At 38.0% G+C, this 23,829-nt stretch overlaps 4 protein-coding genes and 1 long non-coding RNA gene across 6 annotated transcripts; 2 read left to right on the top strand and 3 right to left on the bottom strand.

The window, feature by feature from the left end:
* The first annotated feature begins 233 nt into the window (after positions 1–233).
* Positions 234–2,543, top strand: LOC120011794 (uncharacterized protein At2g34160-like). Its single transcript, XM_038862918.1, has 5 exons — positions 234–562; positions 1,274–1,322; positions 1,699–1,761; positions 1,854–1,918; positions 2,045–2,543. Exons 1-5 carry the CDS (start codon positions 335–337, stop codon positions 2,114–2,116), a joined length of 477 nt encoding a protein of 158 aa, XP_038718846.1. The 5' UTR covers positions 234–334; the 3' UTR covers positions 2,117–2,543.
* A 105-nt stretch (positions 2,544–2,648) lies between these two features.
* LOC120011796 lies at positions 2,649–3,174 on the bottom strand. The gene is made up of 2 exons (XR_005471125.1): positions 3,012–3,174; positions 2,649–2,926 (listed from the first exon to the last, which is right to left on the bottom strand). It is a non-coding gene; the product is annotated as an uncharacterized LOC120011796 (long non-coding RNA).
* Positions 3,175–4,535: 1,361 nt separating this feature from the next.
* Positions 4,536–7,766, top strand: LOC120013508 (DNA repair protein XRCC4-like). The gene is made up of 5 exons (XM_038865342.1): positions 4,536–4,742; positions 4,826–4,968; positions 5,264–5,392; positions 6,266–6,388; positions 7,272–7,766. Exons 1-5 carry the CDS (start codon positions 4,607–4,609, stop codon positions 7,512–7,514), a joined length of 774 nt encoding a protein of 257 aa, XP_038721270.1. The 5' UTR covers positions 4,536–4,606; the 3' UTR covers positions 7,515–7,766.
* Positions 7,767–9,705: 1,939 nt separating this feature from the next.
* LOC120012838 (TNF receptor-associated factor homolog 1a-like) lies at positions 9,706–19,964 on the bottom strand. 2 transcript variants are annotated; one of them, XM_038864374.1, is made up of 13 exons: positions 19,754–19,964; positions 18,805–19,006; positions 17,892–18,003; positions 16,973–17,061; positions 16,814–16,882; positions 16,601–16,730; positions 16,003–16,161; positions 15,160–15,508; positions 14,195–14,307; positions 12,691–12,841; positions 12,158–12,618; positions 11,853–12,054; positions 9,706–11,283 (listed from the first exon to the last, which is right to left on the bottom strand). In XM_038864374.1, exons 2-13 carry the CDS (start codon positions 18,962–18,964, stop codon positions 9,946–9,948), a joined length of 3,333 nt encoding a protein of 1,110 aa, XP_038720302.1. In that variant the 5' UTR covers positions 18,965–19,006; positions 19,754–19,964; the 3' UTR covers positions 9,706–9,945. The 2 variants fall into 2 exon arrangements, with proteins under 2 accessions (XP_038720302.1, XP_038720303.1); XM_038864375.1 differs by having other exon boundaries at positions 19,886–19,908.
* A 2,196-nt stretch (positions 19,965–22,160) lies between these two features.
* On the bottom strand, positions 22,161–23,521 carry LOC120013564 (FHA domain-containing protein At4g14490-like). Its single transcript, XM_038865399.1, has one exon. The coding sequence runs from the start codon at positions 23,470–23,472 to the stop codon at positions 22,345–22,347; it is 1,128 nt and encodes a 375-aa protein (XP_038721327.1). The 5' UTR covers positions 23,473–23,521; the 3' UTR covers positions 22,161–22,344.
* Positions 23,522–23,829: the final 308 nt, after the last annotated feature.

Genomic DNA, 23,829 nt, shown 5'->3' with positions numbered 1-23,829 from the left:
TTCGTTTAATTGGGCCCTTAGCAAATCAACTGTGGGCTTTATTTTATAAAAGCCCATTAATGATTTTGGCCCAGATCGCACTCACAAAATACCCACATTGTCGAATCAAGTAAACAGTTCCAATGCAGTTACGGCAGGCGCCGCCATAGATAACTAACCTAAAACCCTAACCAATAACACTTTGACGCGTGTCAGTCGCTAATCGCATCCTCAGCTGTTGGGTATAGACTATAAAAACCGCCCCAGTGCCAGTCCACACTCATAACCGCATTCACAAAGCCTTTCACTTTAACAACATTTCCCGCCTTTTGCAGAGAGAGAGAAAGAATCGTCAATGGAGGTTACCGCCGTGGCTCTTGTAAAGGAGATTAAGGCTATTGACGGAGGCAAGAACGCCAACGATGACAACAAGCTTGTTGTTCTGGAGATTTCTACGGATGGAGATCTAGATGGAAAGATCGCTTCTACTATTGGTGCTGAGTCGGTTCAGAAGAAGAAGAAGAACCGAATTCAAGTCTCTAACACCAAGAAACCCTTCCTCTTCTACTTGAATCTTGCCAAGGTATTGTTGCGCATCATCTCTTCTATGTAATCTTGTGTTTCTCTTCTTTTCTTTCTGTGCGATCATATTTGTATCACGGATGTTTCTCATCATTCCAAAATTTTCTGATTTAGAAAATTTTAGTTGGTTTATTTCTGTATCTAGATGTTGAATTTCGGCATTTTCCAAGTTTTCACTTACTTTCTTGGCCCAATCATGCTCTGTTTGGCTGGTGAGAAAATACTCGAAGAACTTGTGTCCTTGGGATTTTGTAGAGTATTTAGGGTAATTAGGGGTGCGATTTCTTTTGCAAAGATTTCTCATCAAGTCATCATCAATGTAATAATAGAGATTTGTTACTTGATTTCTGCATTTTCTGTTTGAGGATCTTGGCGTTTCTGGCTGTATTAAATCAAGGTTTTCCCTGCTTTCTCAGCCAAATCATGTTCTTTTTGGTTGGGGAGAAAATACTTAAAGAACTTATGTATTTGTGATTTGGTAGAGTAATCAAGGTTTCACGTCCTCTTTTACAAAAAATTGCGGACAAATTGTTCCCTGAGACAGCATTTGATTGGGTTTTCGTGTTTTCTTGAATGAAAATGATGAATGGATCTAATTGAATTAATGTGATAGAATTTGTTTTCTGATTCTCAGATGATAGAGTGCTTTCAATGAATTGCACACATGTTCTTTGATAAGATTTTCACTAATGGAATTCTTTGTTTGTCTCAGAAGTACATCAATCAATACAATGATGTGGAGCTCTCTGCCTTGGGGATGGGTATCTTTCTCTTATCTTTCTTGTTTTGGACAGTTCTGCTGCTTAGTTATCAATCTAGGATAATCTTCTATTGAATTTACTTTCTGCATTATTGCAGTAATAGGAATCCCCCAATTATGATTGAATGTTTACATATGCTGATATTCACTTTCTTGTATCTTATGGAATGAAATAAATTTGTGGTTAATGCATGAAGTTCAGTAGGTTTTCCAATCGAAAAACAATTTGATCTTTTTATGATTACATGAGTTAAGGAGTTGAGTATGGTAGAAAGTGAACATAAAAAAAATGTTTTTCTAGGTCTTCCGAAAGAAATTCCCTTGAATTGTTTTTCATTGTCTGAGAATCGACTGACATCTATTGCTATTGTATCCAGCTATTCCTACTGTTGTCACAATTTCTGAGATTCTGAAAGAAAATGGACTGGCAACTCTGAAAAGTAAGAAATGAAACCCAGTATGCTTAATACACCTATTAATTCTCCTTTGATTCTCAGTTTAATTGAATTCACTGTAATTGAAAATGTTACAGAGATTGAGACCTCTACAATTCCCTTAAAGGATGAGGATAAGGGCCGCCTGATTACAAAGGCTAAGGTTGTTTTTACATGCTTATTACTGGTTTCTGTCCATTTTTACAAGCACCACAGTTGTTATTTGTAGTTTATCACTGGATTTGAAATAATCGTATGCTTAGAAAATTTTGTTTCTCACCATTCCCAGATTGAAATTGTGCTTGAAAAGGTTGCCGAGGAACTTGAGGAGCCCACTGGTGCAATAGTAAGCTGCTGCTGAGGTCTCAAATAGTTGTACTCCTACTGTCGTCTGATGTTGATCGATATGATAGTTTTGTGGTCATACTGCTCTCTGTTAATATCTGTTAAAGATACAATAAGCAAGCCAGTACAGTAAAACTGCTTAGTAGATATTGTATAGAGTAAACCTAGGCATCGATGTGCTTTTCATATCACTCGCTTCTTCCGAGTGCTGTGTAGATATCTAACTTACTGCATCTACTCATGCACTGTATCTGTTTGCTCAGCTCTTCTGTGTTTGCTGAGCACATACAGTTCCTGTGAGTGCTGTTTTAGATATCAAAACTTTTACTACATCATGTCCATACTCCATTTGAACATGTACTGCTTCATTTTACTGAATAATAACCACCATGCATTTAGCCTCATCAACTCTCTCTCACCCTCAGACACACACACACACATGATGCAAGCAAGAGATCGAATTTGGTTCGTTTTGCAATTATCCTAGCTACTTTAATGCTCCTGCAGTGAGAAGAATTTCAGTAATCAGTATGGCCAACAACTGCATAAGACATTAAGGTTATTACTGATTATTGGAGTGACATGTTCCCATTACTAGATACAAGTAATTAAACTAGTTCACAGTTTGCTCAAAGATAAGCCTGTTTCAATAATCTTCGCATCAAATACACAACTTTATTGATAATCACAAACATACAAGCACTCCCATTCCCCAGGGCGCGGAGGTTAGCTAGAAGGAAGCACACTCTTGTTTGAAATCTTAGCAGCTACATCGACTGTTGTCTTCAGAGCTTCTGCAAGTGTCTGACTACCTGCGAGCAAGCGGCTGCAAGTCAAAAGGCAAAACATAAGGAACCTAGTATTACAGGGTGGTGGGAGATTCACTATCATTTTCTATTACAATCTACAACCTCCAGTGACCTTTTAGGTTTGAACCCAGACCTGTTGAACCCTCAGTCGGTATGACTTGAAATGAAACCATCATTGCTGTTGTTTCATAAGCAAATCCAACAACCTTAAGTAGGGATGTGGAGCAAAAGAATAGGAACCATACACTGATTTACAGTGTCCTGCAAAAGCACACATGTTTTCCATACCAAGAATTTGTTCAATTAATTTCTTTAAAAAAAGATTAGCAAGTTATTGCGAGATTCGAGTGTGAAGTTAAAAGCAAGTGTGTAGTGAGTCGAAATTCGTGTGCCAAGAACGACTCATATTTTTTACGGACAATTGGCAATAAGAGCACATTAGACAACTTAATTGTAAAAAGGTCATGGACATTTTTAAAATTGTAAAAAAATACAATTTAAGGGTAATTTGGTCATCTGACTTAAGATATTTTTTAGTTTATACCTACAATACCCTCCTTCTTCTTCTTCTTCTTCTTCTTCTCCCTCCAACTATCCAACTTCCTCTCTTTCTCTCCTTCTTCTCTACTAAAAGTTATCTCCTTCTTTCTCTTCTTCTTCTTCTTCTTCTTCTTCTTCTTGTTCTCGATCTGAATTTGTTCTTCGTTGCTTTCTTCTCCGTTTTGGTCGAGTTTCTCCTCTCTTCATCGCCTTCTTCGTCGTTGCTCAATCTGGACTGCGTCGAGTTGCTCTGCCTTGTTTTGACAGATCTGGACGATGCTTCGTTGTTCAATCTGGGCTGTGCTTTGTTTTTTTGCAGATCTGAACTCTGGTTCGTTTTTTGCAGAGATGTATCACTATAGTATCACCATAGTATCACCAACACCAAAAAATCACTAAAATGATACAATGAAACTAGTATGCATACTTCATCTTCCTAATTACTTTTCCTTTCTTGATTTTCTTTTCTTGGTTACCTCTCTTATTCGTTTTGGAAAAACATTTACAAGTGCAGAGATGTATCACTATAGTATCACCAACACCAAAAATTCATTAAAATGATGTAATTGAACCAATATGCATACTTCTTCTTCCTAATCACTTTTCCTTTCTCGGTTTTCTTTTATTGGTTTGTACATCTCTTGCTCGTTTTGGAAAAACATTTACAGCTGCAGAGATGTATCACTATAGTATCACCAACACCAAAAATCCACTAAAATGACATAATTGAACTAGAAAGACATGTAATGCAATCAAATTTACATTCTAACATTTATATCATCATTTTATAAGCAAAAGATATAAATTGAACACTAAATTGGATCTTCTATTTAAAAGTATCACTATTGTATCACAATTCGTGGAGAGAGAAAATCAAATTTGAGGTTATTTTGGTAAAAGATGATCCCAGTGTACTTTTTTAAAAGGATGTTTTAGTGACTGCACTTTTTTACAATTAAGTATAATCTGATGTACCGGCCTCCAAAAGTCCCTATTTTTTATTCATTTAAAAAATGATATGGAGAGAGGGGATGACTTTGGGCTATTAGGCCCAATCGAGAGCTTGGGCTTTGGAAAGGAGAGTTGGGAGAAGGCGGGAAGATCCGAAGGCTTCTTTTGGAAGAAACTAAACCCATTTTCTCCCTGAGAAAGAAAAAATGGATACAGCCAGACACACATGCCTGAAGCTCCAGCTCTCAAACGCCGAGGACTCTATCTTCGTCAAAGGCACTTGGTTCGATTCTCACTTCGACCTCTTCGTTACTGATGGCCAGCAATCTTGGATCTGCAATGGTGATTTACTACTACTCCCACACTCTTACATTATATTCTTGCCCTAATTTGTTTGTTGCCGCCATTTTGTTGTGTTTTTGCAGCTTCAGAGGAGGACGTGAGTGAGAGAGCATCGCAGTGGGACCAACCAGTAAGTGAATACATCGAATTGGCCGAGCGGTACCTAGGGTTTCAACAGCCTGGTTCGGTCTATGGGTTTGCCGATGCTGGTGATGGCTCTAAAAGAGTTAGTTGTTGTTCCTTTTCCTCAATTTATACAGTTTTTCTTGTGATTAATTACTGTTTATTTCTGAGAAATTGTGGAGAGATTTGATTTATTCAAGGGTTTTAAATAATGATTTCAAGCCAATCTCGTCTGAACAAAATACCAAGATTTCACTATTCTAAATCAAAATTTTAAGGGTTTTTTTTTTGAAAATATAAAATTATTTGTTGATATCAGTGGGTATATGAAGAATGGTTTAGTTTCTAAACTTAAAAGAAGGAAATGGGATTTGATATGGTGGTGCTATGTATTGCAGTTATCGTGGACCTTTGAGAGGGAAGGAACTAAGCTTGAATGGCGATGGAAATGTCAGCCATCGCCTAATAGTAAGAAGACGACAGCTGGGATCTTGGACTTCCTTATGGATGCAAATATAAGGCTAAGTGTAAGATTTCACATTGTTCTGATATATCTTTTCTTCTTTTGATTCTTCAAAGGGGATGGGGATTCGAACTCCTGCCCCTTGGTATGCTGCTTTTCTAGAGCAGTATAATTTCAACAATTAATTGTTTCAATTGGAGATTGTGTGTACAAACAAGTAATGTACAGTAATCTCCTCTTCTGCATATAATCATAGATGATGCATCATGGTCAACAGGACGAGGATGATTGTAGCCCGACTTCATTCCTTTCCTACTAATAATCTATTACTTGATTACTGGCTATGTTAGGAAATACGAAGCATCCATATTGTAGACTTTTTTTTACTTCTTAATTTGGTACAAAGAAACTAACGTCCCGAGAATAGAGTACAAAAGGATAAGATGCATAATGACTAATGAGGATAAGAAACATTTACTTCATGTTTGGTAGGATGGAATGGCCAGTCCATGCCGCCCTACATCCCATTCGCCATTTCTGGTGGTCTATATTCCATTCCACCATCTATGCTCACCTTGGTGGTAATTCGCATTCCATTGTTATCAAAGTGGAGCAATTGATGTTAGAAATCCATTATATCATTTATATCTGCTATGCAACATCATATTATTATATATCTAAATAATATGAAGTCCATTCATTCAAAAATATTATATAACTTAAATGAGTCTCCCCTCGTAATATTACCATCCTAGTATTCAATTTCAGCCTAGTTGAAAGTTTCAACTTCAGATAAAATACAGTTTACAATATTTAAGAGAATATACATCAGATCATCACTGCTAGGCACAATGACACATTTGGGTGATACAAACTGTTAAATTAACAATTTTTGTAGAACCTCATTAGACTTATATATACTCGTATTTATGTGCAGGAAGAAGTTTTCAGGAAGACCCAATCATTCGAGCGGCTGAAAGTGGAAGCTGAGATGTGTTTAGCACAGAGTGAGATGTTCAACAATGAGAAGATGGAGTTTGAGTCTGCAATTTATGCCAAGGTGTAAACCCTTTAACTTTCTATAGTGATCTATAAAAAATACAAATGAGTTTGCAGAATACGTTTCATTGAATCATTTTCTGGCATACGCTTTTCTACTCAATTGATGCGTTCCTTTTAGGTCATATACGGAAACATCAGTAGTAGTTTTTGATGTATGATGGCCTTAAAGATGTACTTTCTTGGAACTTCTTAAAGGCTTAATTTGGTGCTTTAGATAGAAACGAGTTCAGAGATTAGAGTTTCTATTGGGGTTAGGTTCGACAATGACTGGTATTAATAAAGTGAAAGTGGGAGTTATGGTTTGTTTCGGGGACACGAACAGTAAAATTTTGTGATTTTAGACTATTAAGATTGAAATTCGGTCATGTTTAAAATAATAAATTGAAGGTTTGAAACAGTAGAGTTAAATCTGGAACTGTCAAAGGATCAGAGAAAATTTAAAGGAAGAAAGTCGTTATTTTTTCCCATTGATATTGTAATTCTAGGAAACTTGATAATAATTGAACTTTTTGTAAAAGTAAGCTTTAGTAAGAGAAATTTGACAGTTGACACTAAACCCTACTTAAGTTGTTTTGGAACAATTATGCCAAAAACTTATTAGACATATCTGTGATTTTCTACCTTTACAAAGTATAATCTATTGATGAATCTCACTTCATGTTGCCCGATCGGTATGGAAAGCAGAATCAAGAGACATTATTTTTCTCATGCCATGATGATAATTGATGTATCATTATATGTGGTGATTTGAGTTTGTAGTGTCTATTGGACTCTTATGTAAGTTATGGGTGTTAAAATTAACCAAATATTGGGGATGCCATTTCTTTCTTTTGTTCAAATGTGAAATACTAGAATCTGACATGGACATTTTGAACTGGTAGTTCCTTGCGGTCCTGAACTCAAAGAAAGCCAAACTGAGGGAGCTTCGAGATCAGCTTTCTATGCAGAAGACAGTTGGGAAATTGCCAGAAGAAGATGAAGAGTTCACAGACAGAACTGAGATCATGGATGACGAAAGTGAGGACAAGGAGAGTGACAAAGAATCTCCAAAGAAACGTGAAGGCATGTCAAAGGATGTAGCACCAAGTAGGGCTCGTGGTCGAAAGAGGACTACCCGGAGATAGCATGTTAACCAAATGGCCTTCTGCATTATCATAAGCTCTATCTGTACTTTTACTTGTGTCTCTGTCAACCTCCCAATCCCCAATATCCGTAAATATCTTATTAACTTTATATGCTCTGGTAGTTTTGAGGATTCTGGAGGAGTGTAAGTTCAAAGGTATCGAATATTAGAAGGCAGGGCAGGTATATTCTCTCTTCCACATACTGCTCATGAAATTGTTTTCATTCGAGTAAATGTTACTTTTTGGCCACTTATATATAAAGAGGTTTGAGAAAGAACAGTTTTGATAGGGGACCTTCTTAGGTCCATCCTATTTAGGTCCACCCCCATTAAACACGATCTAAACATTACACTCTAGATGTTCACTTGTGAAAAGACTATGATTACCTTCATAGACTTATTTGCAAGGGGGTGGATGATCCACTCTTTTCCTGAGGATAGACATTAGTAATTTCCTTTTGATAGCAGATATGGTCTAAATATATTCGTTGAGATACAGGGATAACCACTATTTGAATGGGCCTTATATATGATGGGTACTTGAATGGGCCTTATATGATGGGCTGGCTAGGTTTAGTTAGACTGGGCCTGATGATTCTTATTACTAAATAAGTCATGTTACAAATTGGTATTGATTACTCACTTGACTGAGTCGTTTCTTGGTTACTCACTTGACTGTGTCGTTTCATGGTTAGATTTTTACTGGTTTGTGCATCATTTGTGGTTTTGGCAAGCAAAAAGAGAGGATGAGGAGTACGCACTCTTCGACATTATTGACAGTCACAGATTCATTCAGGTTATGGAGAACAGAGTCTGTGGAAAACTCAATTTTTTAAAGGGAGATAAAAACTCAAATTCCATAATATTTTTTGAAACGAAAGATAGATAATCACAGTGATTCAGATCCTCCGAGACATGAAATCATAAATTTTTTTATTTTTATATAGATAAAAAAAAAATATAAAATCATCATAAAGTTGACACCGCCAAGCCAAATCTGACTCAAGACTGGACGGCATGGAAACTGATCAGCAAGGATCGCGATCAACAATTCTCAAAACCATGAAAAAGCAAACGGCGTCGTCGAGCAATGCCAAAACCTGCGTCGCCTACTTGCAAAGAGAAACGCGGTGGAAGCAGCTGAGAGAAATTAGTCAGTCTGCGTGTGACCGCGGTTTCTCTTTACAAAGAGGTGATGTAGGCATGGCCATATACCGCCGTACAAATCACCCAAAAATGGGTGCACACACTACGTGTTCATTTTGGTCTGACGAAGTCATTACGTGTTTGTGGTCTTTATAGTGGAATCGAAAAGAAACCCTAGCTCGCCTGACTCTGGTAACCTCTCTTATCACATTAATCCAAGGGTGAGAGGATCAGATCACATTGACTCCCACAATCGCTCGGTCCATATACAATGATGACGTTGTAATATATATATATATAAAAGTTAAGATTAATACTGAAGAATACTTAATCCCTAAATCATGCAAATAGCCAATTTAGTTTTATGAAAATATATAGATGTTATTTTCTTAAATATATAATATGAAAAAATTCATGCATATCACGGCCCTAATCATTTGATAATATATTTTTACGAGCATTAGTATAATATTTCATCACCAAAAAATAAATTGTGTGTCAATTTGGTAACCTAAAATTCAAAATTGTGTCAAATCGATAATTTGGACAAAATTTGATACTTTCAGACAATCAACTTCGCTAATGTCTACCGACTACCGAGGAAGCCTACTTGCTTAGTTCAGGAGGAGCAGAAGAAAATCAAAAGTGATGATGACCAAGACTCTAGCTGCCAAGGGAGGAGGTGGAAAAGCACGAAAGATAAGGTAACAATCAGTATACAAATTAGAACACGATCTATCTTTCCGTGATGAAATGTAATAAACCGTTCTATTTAACCAAAAATTAAAGTAGATCATTTAGAGGAGTGGAAATTAGACACCTACAATGAGGCATGAGCTGCTACTGGGTATGACCCATTTCACAATATCTTGAGCTGACCCTTTCACAGATCAGAGATGAGAGAATTCTGATCGAAAGTAGAAAATCCCACTTCAATGATAGATTCATTGGTGAGCTTGACAAGTTGGCATTCATGTGTTTTTTTTTTTTTTTAACATCTTGCATTGAAAAAAGATGCAGCAACGAGTTAGACACTAATCCGTATTGTCAATCAAAATTCTTCATGCCAACTTCAACTATTAACCCAAGACCCCAATGTCTATTAAAGCCTGATCAGAACAAAGACTGGAGTCAAAGGCAATGCAGGAGAACACTCTTTACAAAATGTGTTTTGATAATAGAGTTACGGCCTCATTACAACCTGAGACCAAGAACCATCCCTTCATACATTAATACAATGAATTTCCACCCCACTGGTTAGCAGGAAGATCTCCATCACAGTTTCTTCAATGTCCATTTGAAGGCCGGTAGACAGTATAGCCATTGATACCACATGCCAAATTTGAACTATAATATGGATAGCCATCACCATCCGCATTCCTCGTGCCGCCTAGTAAAGATAGGTCATAACTAGTCGGCTGCCAATGGTTTGGCATCAGCCCATCAATGTGCCCATTAGCATAAGGTAACGAACGATTAGAACGGGGAAAAAAGTCCCCCATCGAGTCAAAATGACTGCTAGGTGGGCTATATCCCCGCCGGAATCTGTCATCTTGGTAACTCTGTGATCGCTCAATCCTGCCAGAACTGGATGAGGTCCCCAAGTCACCTGATTCACCCACTTCACGAGGATAACTGAATTGTCGATTTAAGAGCCGCCCATTGCAAAGAGACTGGAAAACTGTGTTCGTCCTGTCTCTTTTAATCCCTTGTTCGTCATCAAGCAAATCATTGATGATATCAAGATGTGGAAACTCATCTGTTACCACGCCCTGGGTGTGACATCCAGAAGTAGAAGCTGAAAACTCAGGGGAGAAATGCTTCCGTGATCCAACGTTTACAGGCTTGTACAAGTCGAGGTATTGAATGCCATTAAGCAGAGGAGAAGGATCATGATGAAGAATCCTATTGCCATCCCTTTGAGAACCTTCAAGCCACTGAGGCCCATTCTGTACAACATCCACAGTCCCCATGCCATACGAGAAGCCAGACTGAACAGAGTTTAGGCCTACCCTTTCAGAGCTCTGCGGTACAAACATGGGGGCAGATAACAAGGATGGTGACTGTGAGTATGCTGTAGATGGAGTTATTCCAGAACTTGTAGGGCTGGGATGGTTAAAAGCAGCAGAACCTGAACCAACGGGGTGACTCATTATGGCATTTTGGTAAGACTGTGGACCATGACTATGAGTATCTGGTGACAGATCAGGACCCAACCGGCCAGTTGCTGTCTGAACCATGGTTAGACGAGCACTAGAAGGCCTTGACATTGAAGGCACTTGCTGTGGCACGGGTTTTTCTGTTGGTTTTTCAGCTATTGTATTCGAGGCCTCTAGTTTGGACATGCGTGAGTTCTGGGACAAAGTGATTAAAGATGAGACTTTTCCACTCTGTGGTGAGCTATTTAATGAAACTTTCTTAACTGGAGCAGGATCCACTGGAGCGGAAATCTTTTGCTCTGACTTCAACATAACATTTTGCCCCGACTTCAATGGAAGACCAGATGGCAGATTTCTGGGAGGGCTTTTGGGAGAAGGCGGTGAAGCTATTGCCTTTTCTTTATTAGATCTTTCCACATCGAGATCTTTGGAGTCCAATTTCTTCTTGGGTGGTACAACTTCTTCCTATCAAATAGAAAAGGAAATGATCACCATGATAGATAAATTAAAAGAAAAAGGCAAACCATGATGTGATTTGAATAAGAGGCAGCAGAAAGCAAAAAGCTCCAGAGGTTCCAGTAATTTACCATGAGAGCTTCAACATAAAAGCACAAGACAAACCAGCCTTCAACATTCAGTATTGAATCATGCTCTTCTCAAAAACAAAAAAAAAAGTATTGAATCATGCTGCGAAAAGCATTCCAATGATTTTCTTACCAATTTTTTTAGGGTTGGTGGGGTGGGGGAGTTCTAGTCGTGGAAATGTGGTCTTTACTTAAAGAGAGAATTTTGAATCAATTCTTTGCATTCACAAAATCATAGTCCTAAAAACAGTCCCCACAAAATGGCAAAGGAGGGAGGGAACCCTAAGAAACATGATATCCACAAGGTTGGTTAAGAGAAAAGCTAACAAAAAGATTAAATTAACACATAAAATACGCAAAGTTGTCATGCTTGTTAAGAGATTTCTAAGCTACAAACACTCTCAATGTCTGCATAAAATGTAAATCAGATAACAGAGTACACTAACTCACTTTCTTAAATGCACTCTGCTCAATGCAGTTAATCTGCCCCTGCATGGACTGAGGAGTTTCTGATTCAGATTCACCAGCTTTGCTATTTCCAGAGGCATCACGAATATCCATTGCATCTACTACAGGCACAGTTGTCCGATTATCCATTCCATTTGCCCAACCTACTCCATCACATGTGACCTTACCTTGTCGACTCTTCTCTCTATAAATAGCAGATACAAATTCAGATACAATATCACATATCTAGATCGACATGCAAAAATAAGTGATCGGCATGCAAAAATAAGTGCAGACTATCAGTTTACCTGCTACGTAATTTTTTATTTTGATAGTTTGAAAATGAACTTCCCTTGTAGGATCCAGTCATTACTACTGAGGGGACCGAGTCTGTAGAACATGTTGAGGAGCTATCATCCATCGCAGATGAGCTCCTCCTATCAGTTCCATTCGGTACAGATGACAGCCCATCAATTTCACTGCTACCAGCTTCTGTTAAATGATGAACTTCTGATGTGTCATTATCCCAACTGACAAGACTGGCATCCCTTTCTTCTGAATCAAGCGGAACTACCTCAGCAACACCATCCACTGAGTCTGACACATCGGAAATATCTTCCATCACATCAGGCTTTTCAACCACAGGTGGCTCATCCTCCACAAAGGAGTCTCTTGTTTCACTAGGTAATTCATCTAGTAGCTTCTCTTGGGTTACAACACTCTCCCTCCCTCTATCCCTCCCTTTGCGATTGTTCCGCTTTTGTTTAGACTGCAGCATACAAGACATCACCAGTGATTACAATCAAATTTTATTTCGCGACCCGACATTGAAAATATATACCTGTTTCTTCTTTAATTTCTTTTCCTTTTCTAGCGCTCCACGTTTGGACTTCTGCTCACTCTCAGCTAGCCATGATGCCTCTTCTTCACGGATAAGCTCTTCTTGCCTCTTCAAAGCAACAGCTTCCTGGTAGGCAACTTCAATTTTATTGCTGCATATAAAGAATAATTTTTTTTTTCCATAAAGATGAGATTCACATATGAAAGTTGCTGGAGAAAGATGATAGTAAAAAATTATATCAGACGATAGCAACCCCCTATTACCATGTCTCCATTGGTTAGAGAAATATACAAGACTCTGATTACTCCATTTTAATCTGTTAAAGGTCAAAGATGAGCAGGGGAAAAGCGAAAATGAAATCTAACTGAACCTATTCCATATAATTATGCTTTCTAGTGCCCGAAATCCAATACTACTACCATTTGGTTCTTCTTTTGCTAGGTAGAGTAAAAAACAAGAAGCAAATGGTTGCTTACATACGTGAAATGTCCAATCCAGTCTAGGTAAATTACAGAAAAGTAAAAGGTCTAAGGAACCAAGATTCAATAACATACTAGGATAAGGCCTTCCACATATTATATGACAAACCTCCGGTGCAAAGAGAATTGAAATTAAATTTTCAGCTCTCTCTCTTTTCCCGACAATTTCAAAAACCACACCAAAGCCTAGCAATCAAGTAAAATCGTGTCCCACGAAAACATTCTTCAATAGAGAGGTGTTAAAGAAAAACACTACTTCAGATAACCATATCAAGACACAATTCAGACTATACATGAGTTGGCATGATTTTTTTTTCTTTTTTTATAAGTAATAAGTACGCTTTTACATTGGGGAGGGGGATTTGAAATTTTGAACCTCTGACTTCAAGGTCAGGGGGGTTTGCGGGTGGCCAGTTAGGCTGGAACACCATATGAGTAGGCATAATTTCAAATGAAGGCATAGTTGACAACTCTTGTTTTAATTGTCATCATACATCTCACTTCATTCTTGGATACCTAAAAATATGTCAACTCTTTTATGAAGAAAATTTGATATTTATTCTTGTTATGAATGAGGAAAATTTATTAAAGGGGCACAAGGCAGGTACAACCCAGAAACGATATTTCGATACTAGTAAATACTAGGTGCAAACTGCAAAGCAACTACTGCTTTTCCTTAAGACCATGATTTGTGAGACAGGAGTATCAAAATTACTTTTTATTTAATCATTGTTGAGTGTGGTTAACCACTGTAAAAAGTTGGGCCACATTGGACCCATCTTGCAGAGTAAAAGTCATTTCAGCATACATAGCAACAGCAGTGTACAGAAACTTCATCAGTTTGCTTCTTGAAGGTTTCTCTTAGTAACAAAGGAATATAATCAAATCAAAAGAAGAGACTCGTAATGTTGATCCCATTCGTGAAAGTGAGACAAAAGGTAATTGCTAACAATTTCATGGCAGCAATATTTGACACCAAGACAGTTAAATCACACAACCCAAAAGCATTTTCTCAATTAAATTACCTGAATATATGGATAAGGGCAAATATTTCCACAGTTCTACGACCCAATTCTGTAAGCCTCTTTTCATCATGCTCAATGAAGTCCTTGTTAAAGTCATCCCCAGAACTTCCATCCTATATAAAAATAGAAAATTTGTGGTATCCAATGATTATCAAATTAAAATCAATGTATTCAGAAATCTGTAGAAGATGGGAACTACAAAAACCGGAAAAAAAAATTAGACCATAAGAAATTCAAAAGTAGGTGATAGTGCAAGATAAGCACAGAAAGCCTTCCATTCCTGGCAATTTCCATTTCATTGAGACACATTAACATGCAAAACCATTCACATAAAGCCAAATTTTTGCAGGACTTAAAAGAAGAATAGTGCTGCTATTCTAATGCAGATTTTCTCTTTGGCCTGTAAATGCCCAACCTCTCATTCAAAGAAAATTAAAAAAGAATAGTACTCCTACGGCTCTTTTTTGACAAGTTATTTTTTCTATTGTTATGTTATTAGTGAGAAATGACTTGAACCTTGTCCTGATTCTATAGTCCTAAGGAATAGGCTACCAGTATGTCAAGAACTTTTTTTTATTACTATATTGTTAAGACTTCTATGTTGCAATGGACAACTTTAGCATTGTGACAACGCCAACAAGGCTCACCCTCTCATCAGAGGAACAATCTTGGAATAGTTAGGGAATTGTTAACAGAAATTAGTAGCTAAAATAACAATTCTAAAGGACAGACAAACCATAGCAAGACAATTGAAATTAGTACGCCGACAAGGCTCACTCTCTCATCAGAGGAACAATCTTGGAATAATTAGGGAATTTTAAACAGAAATTAGTAGCTACAATAACAATTTTAAAGTACAGGCAAACCATGGCAAGACAACTGAACGTGTGCAGTATACATTGTCTCATAGAGTGAGACACTCGTATGAGAGTCACCAGAGGGTTTAACATGCAATACAACTTCACCTTTGTGCGATTTTGAGGGCCTTTCTCGTCTTTAGGAGGCAATGGTTCCAGTGCAGCCCTCTGAAGTAGTAGAAGCACATCATCCACCAACACAAACATATCTTTGTCCACACAAACAATAGGAGCTGGCATTTCTTCGACATCTAACAACTTCGCCCTCCCCTTCTTGCCTTTAGCCTGATCCTCAAGAGCCTTCAATCCACTATATAAGGAGTCCATCACCAACGTTGAAGTGACTTCCTTCTCAATAAAGAAATGCTTCACAACAACTTTAAGTATTGCATCTCTTTTCTCCTTAGACATGCGCTGCTGAGTATTTTGATCCATTGCCGACCAGAAAGCACGGAAGCTAAAAACATTTCAAATCATCTATTATCATCAAACAAATTCCACATTGTCCAGAAGAGTAACTAAAGAAGGCGACACATAATATCAAAACACAAGGCTGAAAAGAACAGGAAAGTAATGCAGTTCACAAAAATAATACTAGTGCAGGCTGCAGAATGCTTGGCACTGTACAAAAGAAAATACTAAGTCAATAGATTCATAGGCCAATGACGCACACAAGTAAAATTCCAGGTCAAAGAACCTGGAGACAATGTCGTAGAACAAGCAGTGAAACACCAAATGAACTATCGAGTGGGGAAAAAGTTCAACCATAAGAACAAAAATACTTGGTCAACACAAAAGCTAAATCAACTTTTAAAGGAAGCAGGAGAACTTTAAGAGACCAAGCCTTAAGACACCACAGCTATGAGAAACAAAATATTCAGGGGCCAAAATTTTAATCAAGGTTTTCAGTCATTTAAAACTGACTACTAATATCTGAGAAACATACAATACCTTGACCATCTAGCTTTATCTTCTATCAACCTCGCCAGCTTGCCTCGTTTCTCCTCCAAAAAACGCCGACAAATCTGCTCAACATTTGTCAGATACACCCTAACAAGTTCCCTCCGATACTGACAATCAAGGCAACGAAAAGGCCTATCAGCTTTTTCCCTGTAAACAAAAGGCAAAAAAATAAGTAATTCTTATCTAGATATGAAACACTACTAAAAATTCAGTAGAGAAGGCACAGTCAACCATCATTTAAGTGCCATGAGAGATCTTATAAGGAGTGTGCAAATCACCCATCCCCATCGGATTCAGAAATCAGATGAACATCAAGATGGGACCACAGAAAATTTAAGCTATTTTTTTAGACTGTCAACATCGGGGATATCAATGGGACAGAATTGACAGAAAGCAAACATACACAGCAGCACCATGCCAACACATGAGCTAATATACACTAGTTAAAAGAGAAAGTCGCAGAATAGACATCATTATATATCTAAAAGGACGGGGTAGCATACAAAGTCAACAGCAGTTACAGCACAAAGATATTGGCACAAAGCATCACATAAAAACATTCAAAAAATAACAAACCATAAAGCACCTGATCACTTGCACTTGGGCCTTTATAATTAGAGAGTCGGCATCAATAAACCCATCTAGCACTTTTGATAGCTCCATGAACTTCTTCCAACCCCAGTCATGTTCTTTCTTCCAAAATCGATGGAGTGTATCTGCAGAATTTTCTGTCAGCATAAAATACCTTGGAAATGACAGTATGACACTGAGTAGCCAAACCAACAATAAACCAACCAACCAGAATATTTTGACTTCTTAGGATCTTTATTCACCACAGCTATCGTGAACTGTGCAAAATGACTCCAACCTGTTTCAAAAAAAAAAAAAAGAGTATGTGACTGCACTATTACAAAAATACAGACAAGATCAACATGGAATTTCAATAATGATAGCACACCTGGAAGAAGTTTTTCATGGTCGGCAACACAGAGAAATAAAGAGAGATGGTTGCAAACATCACAGCCCTGGGGATAAATTAAAATATACCTGTCATGAACAGAAGGATTAAATAAAAACCTTGTTTTGAGCAGCCAAAGGAAGGAATTCATTGAGGAGGCGCCAAGGTGTGCCATCCATAGAGTACAACAAAAGCAGAGAGTCATCTACAAGAGAAACTGAATTATATCCAGATGCAAATTTTCTTTAGAACTACCAGAACCTGTAATCGAATAGGTTTAAGCCTTTAACCATATCCTGAATTAAAGTCATTGAAGGTCCCTTGTTTTCAGGGGCATTCTGATACACATCCTTTTATAACAAAATTTCACTCTTGTTATATAACAAAATTGATGAGAAGCCTAGACATTCTCTTTTCCCTAGAGCTTCCACTTATGGCTCTAACATCAGCCAATCTACATTCTCTTCCTCTCTTCCAGATGATCTAATCAGTGATGTGTAGATTTCACAATAAAATGAAGAAGCAAAGATGTTAGAAAAACAACTTTGTTTCCCCAGAAATCTGTCGCCAATGAGATTGTAAAGAAACTCATATTTAGTTTGTTGCAATCCAGACAGTAACTCGTACCCACAATTTGTCTCTCTGGTACAATACACTGGAAATCCTTCAGTGATGAAAGGGTTATCACACAATTACAAATCATGACTGCCTGCCACCACTACAGCTTTGATGGAGGCCAATGTATAGAACCTTACCACACATCGCGGATATGATACCTTGGCTACAATAGAGCAACCTCACTGCGGCACCAAACTTCGTTCTCTCTAAGGAATGACATTTGTGACCGGAAAAAAGGAAAAAGAAGCGAAACAAATTACAAAAAACAGCAGCAAAAACCATCATATGCAAAGCCTCATACCATTTGTAGCCGCCGGCCTCAAATACATCACTACGAAGTTCTCTTTTAGTGATCTGCGAAAATTTCTTTATCTCCCATGTATGTCTTTCAAATAACTCGGAAGGTTTTGGCCCTGTAAAGAAGGAAACCTGTCGATGAACAATAACCACAAACAACTTTGAACCTAACAAATGAAGAAACGTACAGAAATAGTAATCATGAAATTCGCTGTTTGTATAAGAAATGGAAAAGGGAATAATGCATTTCAGCAGGAACATAAAAAACCTGAAAATTTAATTTTCCTAAACTGAAGTACTGAAATGATTTGAGAACATAGAAGTTGAGATTATCTTTGTCTATGTTCATAGACGGATTATCTTTTTCTTCCTCTATGTTCATTTGCTCCATGTTCACTTCCAAGAATATCGAAAGCTAGAAGAATGCTTAAACAAGCAGAATTAAGGTAACCATTCCTATGTGGATTAACCTAACTTCAAACAAGACCGGGTGGAGGCAGGGAGATAAAAAAGGGGGGGGGGGAACATATAAAAGAATTGAAAATGATGGTATTTTTCCAGTGGTAAGCACGATCACCTGTCTAAACATCTTCACAAGGGTCAAGTAATCAAATAGGTACTTGCTTAGATTGGTAATTTATAGTCAAAGATCCTCAGTCTTCTAACCACAAAAAGCATCAGCCAACTAAGAAACCGTTGGGGGATGTCACCATGACCAATTAGACTCCCTTCATTGTATCAACATAAAGTAACCAAATGTTTCTTCAAAGCCAACGTGGGCTAAATATCAAATAAAACCACAATACTTGTATCAATTTATTTAAGTTCTACTATCAATCATCAAGATAGCACGTAGCCGAAATCGGTGTGCAACTCAATAAATTTAATAGAAACATGGCCAGGTCAAAGAAAAATACCATCATCATCTTCATCAATGTCCCAATAAGGGGGTGATGTTGATGGGGTTCCATTTTCAACTTGTTCAGAACACCGCCACTCTCCCGATGCTTCCGCTGCACTAGAACTTCCATCCATAGAGCTTCCCAATCCAGACTCCTCACTCGCAGTTCCCGCCATTTCCCACTCAAAATCCTCCAACCAAACTTTCAATTCACGTTGCTAGATAAAAGACAACCAGATAAAATTACTGTCACAATGAGGAGCCACCTTATTTTGCATGTTAAAAAAAAATAGATACAGAGTTACATTTACGGATTAACCATCAGTTCTAATAGAATTCGAAGTTCCAAAATCAAATTAGGATTACAATTATATGCAAGCATTCCTTCGGAACCACCAGAAAACTCAAAAAATACAAGAACTATCTATTTGGCTACTCAAAATGTACAAAAAACAACAGTAGTTTGAGTATTCAACTCGGCATTCCTTCGGAACCACCAGAGCTAGAAAACTTTAGTCAAGTCATCTCAATGCAATTAATGGCTTCTTAATAAAACCTTATAAAGAAAATAAAAGGTTTAAATTTTTGGCTTAATCTAACAATGGTTTTCCTCAATATCATCAACAGCCAAACATAAAAACATCATCCCCAGAAACCCGACAGCAATAAATCCTAACATCAAAATTATGAACAAACATTGACAATCAAAGTAGAGGAGCCAACCTTTTTTTTTTTTTTCCGTTTAAATCAAATAACCAAAATCCTTTACAAGAGAAACCATCTCCAATGACCCAATTAAATAAATTACCCACAAAACAAGGTCACCAGTAACGGAAGATCGCCGACATCAATATCAAGACCAAAACCTAAACCTCAAAGAATCAAAGCTAGAACAAAAATTCAATTACAAATAGAAACCTCAGGAACAAAAACTAAATCACATAGATCGAATTGTTGATACAAACCCAGACCACAGGCTCCTCAAATAAGGCTACGGGGCAGCTGCTCTGAGATTCCAGAGATAGAGATAGGTTCAGGTAGCAACGCAGAGAGAGAGAGGTAGCAGAGGCGGAGCCCGAAAAGAGAAGATTGTATACTTGATTTTACCAAAACAAAATCCTTTTTCGGCGTTACGTATCTTGTTTCCTCTATGTGAGAAACAAAAGGGGTTAAAGCCAAAAATCAGAAAATATGAATAAATAAAGATTAAAAAATTTAAATTAAACAAGAAGATGGTATGGTCCTCTGTTGATTGCCTTGACCCAATCGTGGACCCCATTAGTAGTTTACGTCTTTTTTTTTAAAAAAAAAAAGTTGATTTTCTTTTTAAATCAAAACTGGTTTTATTAGGGTTTGTACATAACTCATAAGGGTCGGGCAAAGGAAGTGGATTTGCGTGACCCGGGTATGAATCCAAGCCCATCTGGTTATGGTTTTACTTGGACACTTGCAACATCTCATCTCTCGTGCACAAAACTCTCACACTAAATGAAGTCGAGGACAATCCATCCTAATAATAACATATTCTTGTAAATAGAAATGGATCCAATGTAAACCACCGGGGACTAATTTTTGTGGGTATAATTTTAGTTACAAGGACACCCACCAAAAACATTTCAGACTTTCAATCCAACCACTCATTGTCGAAGTTCCACTTTCAAGTCTGAGCAGCTCAATCCCTAATCAATTCATTCCAATCCAATTATCCAAGTCTAGGAGGCCCTTAGCCCTCTACTCGTAAAAGTGAGTGAAGGGCGATTGCAAAAATGTGAGAGATGATGGATAGATGAGAATCTCTCATAGGTAAGATTATTATTGGTGAGCAAGAAACTGGCTTCCCTTGCACCATTTATTTTCAATTAACCAAAATGATATGTGTCCATAATTTTGGTATCCATAAGTGTCCCTAATCTAGGTGGCATGAGGAGAAGTGTGAGGGACCATTTTGTATTAGATGGTCCCCCACACTTCTCCTCATGCCATCTAGATTATGGATACTTATGGACATCAAAATTAGAGACATGTAGTGTTTCCGTTTCATTAAAGCATCCAAACTTCCATAAAGACGTGCTGTAATTGTCTTTGTGATGAATATCCTCTGTTTCAGTACTCCACGTCCTGATCGAGTTTCCACTAAGAAGGATCTCCGATAATTGTTTAGATAGGATAGCTACAAAACTGAACAAGAATATTATAAAGAACTGAAAACCTGTGAATCCCCAAGGAAATGCATTAGAGACTAAGAGATTGAGTAGTCAAGTGCATACATAAAGTCATTAATTCAGGATATATACTATATAGGGATACCATTCAATAGGCACAATCGAGGAATAGTAACTAAGCACCATGAAGACAAGCGTTAGAAAAGAGGGGAGATGGCAAGTTTTGCATAATACATGCACTGAATAAAAGACAGACGTAACAATACATATATAAGAGGGCAGAATTGAGGGAGGAGATTCAACCAATCAAAAGGTCACTTAAATTTGTTGTTGAGCTGCCCAAAATTTGGGGTCTTGATGGGTTAAGGTAAACTGATCTCCAGCCTCTACGGCGTAGGACGAACCCCCTCAAGTAGTCTTCCACCAGTGAACCACACATAAATCCTAAATCCTATCTGCAAACTTTGGTCCAACATATTTCTGCATAGAGAAACATGTTAAACAAAACAACCTAGTTCTCCTATATGCTATCATGTGTCCAAACATAGCCTCTGGCCATTGCCCAAGACCATTACTCTACATTATGCATTAGTGGTGCTTCAACACCAATCTGATCAATGTCAAACTCCCCAATAACTGCTTCATCACAAAACAGCAATATCAAGAAGGCCATGAATACGAAAATGAAGTCTTCATTCTACAATAATAAATGAAATGAATAACTCCAAAGTCCAAAGATTTCCAAACAGACCAATTAAAGAATAAAAGTACCTTCAAAGCGATTTGCTGGTTTCTTCACCAAAACCATACAACTAACCCTTCCAAGAAAACAGGAAAGAAAATTAAGTACAGCTACAACAGGTGAAAATTTGAGTCCTTCCCATATATTAAGAAACAGAAAATTAGATACCAAAAAAAAGAGAGAGAATGTGCTAGCTCCCACAAGTTCTAAACTAACTAAAAGTTCTTTAAAGCAAATATCTGAGTTCACTAGGACCTGAGACTGAGACTCTGAGAGTGGCCAAGCAACCTAGCAATCAATCCTGTGGAAATGCACAACATCTATACCGGGGGAAATCTCAAATAATATTCAAAAAATACAACCAGAAATCTCAAATTCTCAACCAAGTATCCAAATAGCAAGTCAAGAATACAGATCTTTTGTCTAGTTGCACCACGAAGAAGATATCATGCTGGTCTATATATCAGATATGACAAAACATATATAGCATAAAGGTATATGCAGGACCTTCAATATGCCTATGAAATACACATTCACAAACTAGTCTATAGTTACCACAAAAGATAAAGACATCTCTAATTTTTCTTGGCAAAAGCAATAAGATTATCAAAACAAAAGTGCCAATTACCAAAACATCTATCTGATGGACCATCTATCTAACATTGACAAGAACCACATCCTTGTCTTTCTCCTTCTCCTTTGCCCTTTTCTTCTTCTGCTGCATCTTGTATGCGTGAACTTGCTCAGCTTTCTGCCTCATACCCTCAATCAACACCTCAGTCTCTTCAACAATCTGTTTTTGTAAATGAACCTCCATGTAATCAAACCATTGTCCTAGAGTCATTTTCTCCAAATCCAGGGTTTCTTCCTCCTTATTACTGCTCTTCGGAACACCATGTTCACTTTGATTTATATCCTCTTTACAATTATCTTCTTGCATGGTTAATCCCTTCACATTCTCCTTTACAGCATCCACTCTAGCTCTCTCTGGTGGTGGTTCCCGATCATTATCTTTTTTTTTCTTGTCCTCTTCACTATCTCTTTCTTCAAGGTTTGACTCCTTCACATTTTCTTTATCGTCTTCACTATCATCGACTTGGATAATCTCCAGTGGCTCTGGACGTGGGGGTCTCCCCCTTCTTGCTCCCCGTCTGATCTTGTTATCATCGATCTCCATTGCTGTACAATCCACACTCAAATTCTTTCCACTCCGGGTAACCCTCAAACTCATTTGCTGCAATTCTGGCTTCCAATTTTGCTCCTTCGCAGGACCTACAGCCTCCGGAATACCCAGGCTCTTAAGTTCATTCTTCAAAGCCCCACCTTTCCTGGGCCTCCCTCGCCGCCGATTCTCCAAAATCTGCGAAGTGCTCTGCGATTTATCTTCAATTAATCCTTCTACATTGCTACTTCTCATGTTTCCCTCCGGTCCGGCGATCCTGGGCGGTTTCACAGAATCTAGGTCGTCGATTTTGACGAGGATGGATGTGTATTCGCCGAGCTTGATGGTGTCGCCATGGTTGATAGGGTATGACGTCTGTGGAGTGAGCTTGGAGGAGTTGAGTAAGGTACCGTTCGAGGAGTCTAGGTCGCGGATGACCCACTGACCTGACTCAAATCCGATGAAGACGTGCTTGGACGATATGCCGGCGTCTTTGATGGTCACATTGTTTCCAGTAACAACCCGCCCGACGCGGACTGTAGATCGGACCCCGAATTCCAGCGTCTCCCCCTCGCGAGGGCCTTGTAACATCAAAAGCTTCAGAGGAGGCGGATCCATGGTGTTCGCAGAAGACAACGCGGGGTTTGATATGTTCAAATTTTTTCGAGCTGAGGGGATCGGCAGATCATTTTTAAAATTTTAATAAAGAAACCTCATAAAAAAACAAAAAACTTTAAAAATTAAATGGGCTGCGGCACTCTAAGGCCCAACCCACAACAATTGCATTTTTATTTTCACAGGGAAAGAGAGTAATGGTGTTTGCGATCGGTTTCAGTCACCCTTTTTTGTATAAACTAAACCAATCAAACAGTCGATTTTGTCAAAAAAAATTGGGTTAATTATACTTTTAGTCACCGAAAGATAGACGTCATGCATTTTTAACACCGAAAGATTTTTTGTTACAAAATCGTCACT

This window comes from Tripterygium wilfordii, chromosome 13 (genome assembly GCF_013401445.1).
Source record: "Tripterygium wilfordii isolate XIE 37 chromosome 13, ASM1340144v1, whole genome shotgun sequence".
Classification (NCBI taxonomy): Eukaryota; Viridiplantae; Streptophyta; class Magnoliopsida; order Celastrales; family Celastraceae; genus Tripterygium; species Tripterygium wilfordii.
Note: the sequence above shows the minus strand (reverse complement) of the source record. Positions and strands in the feature narration are given on the sequence as shown.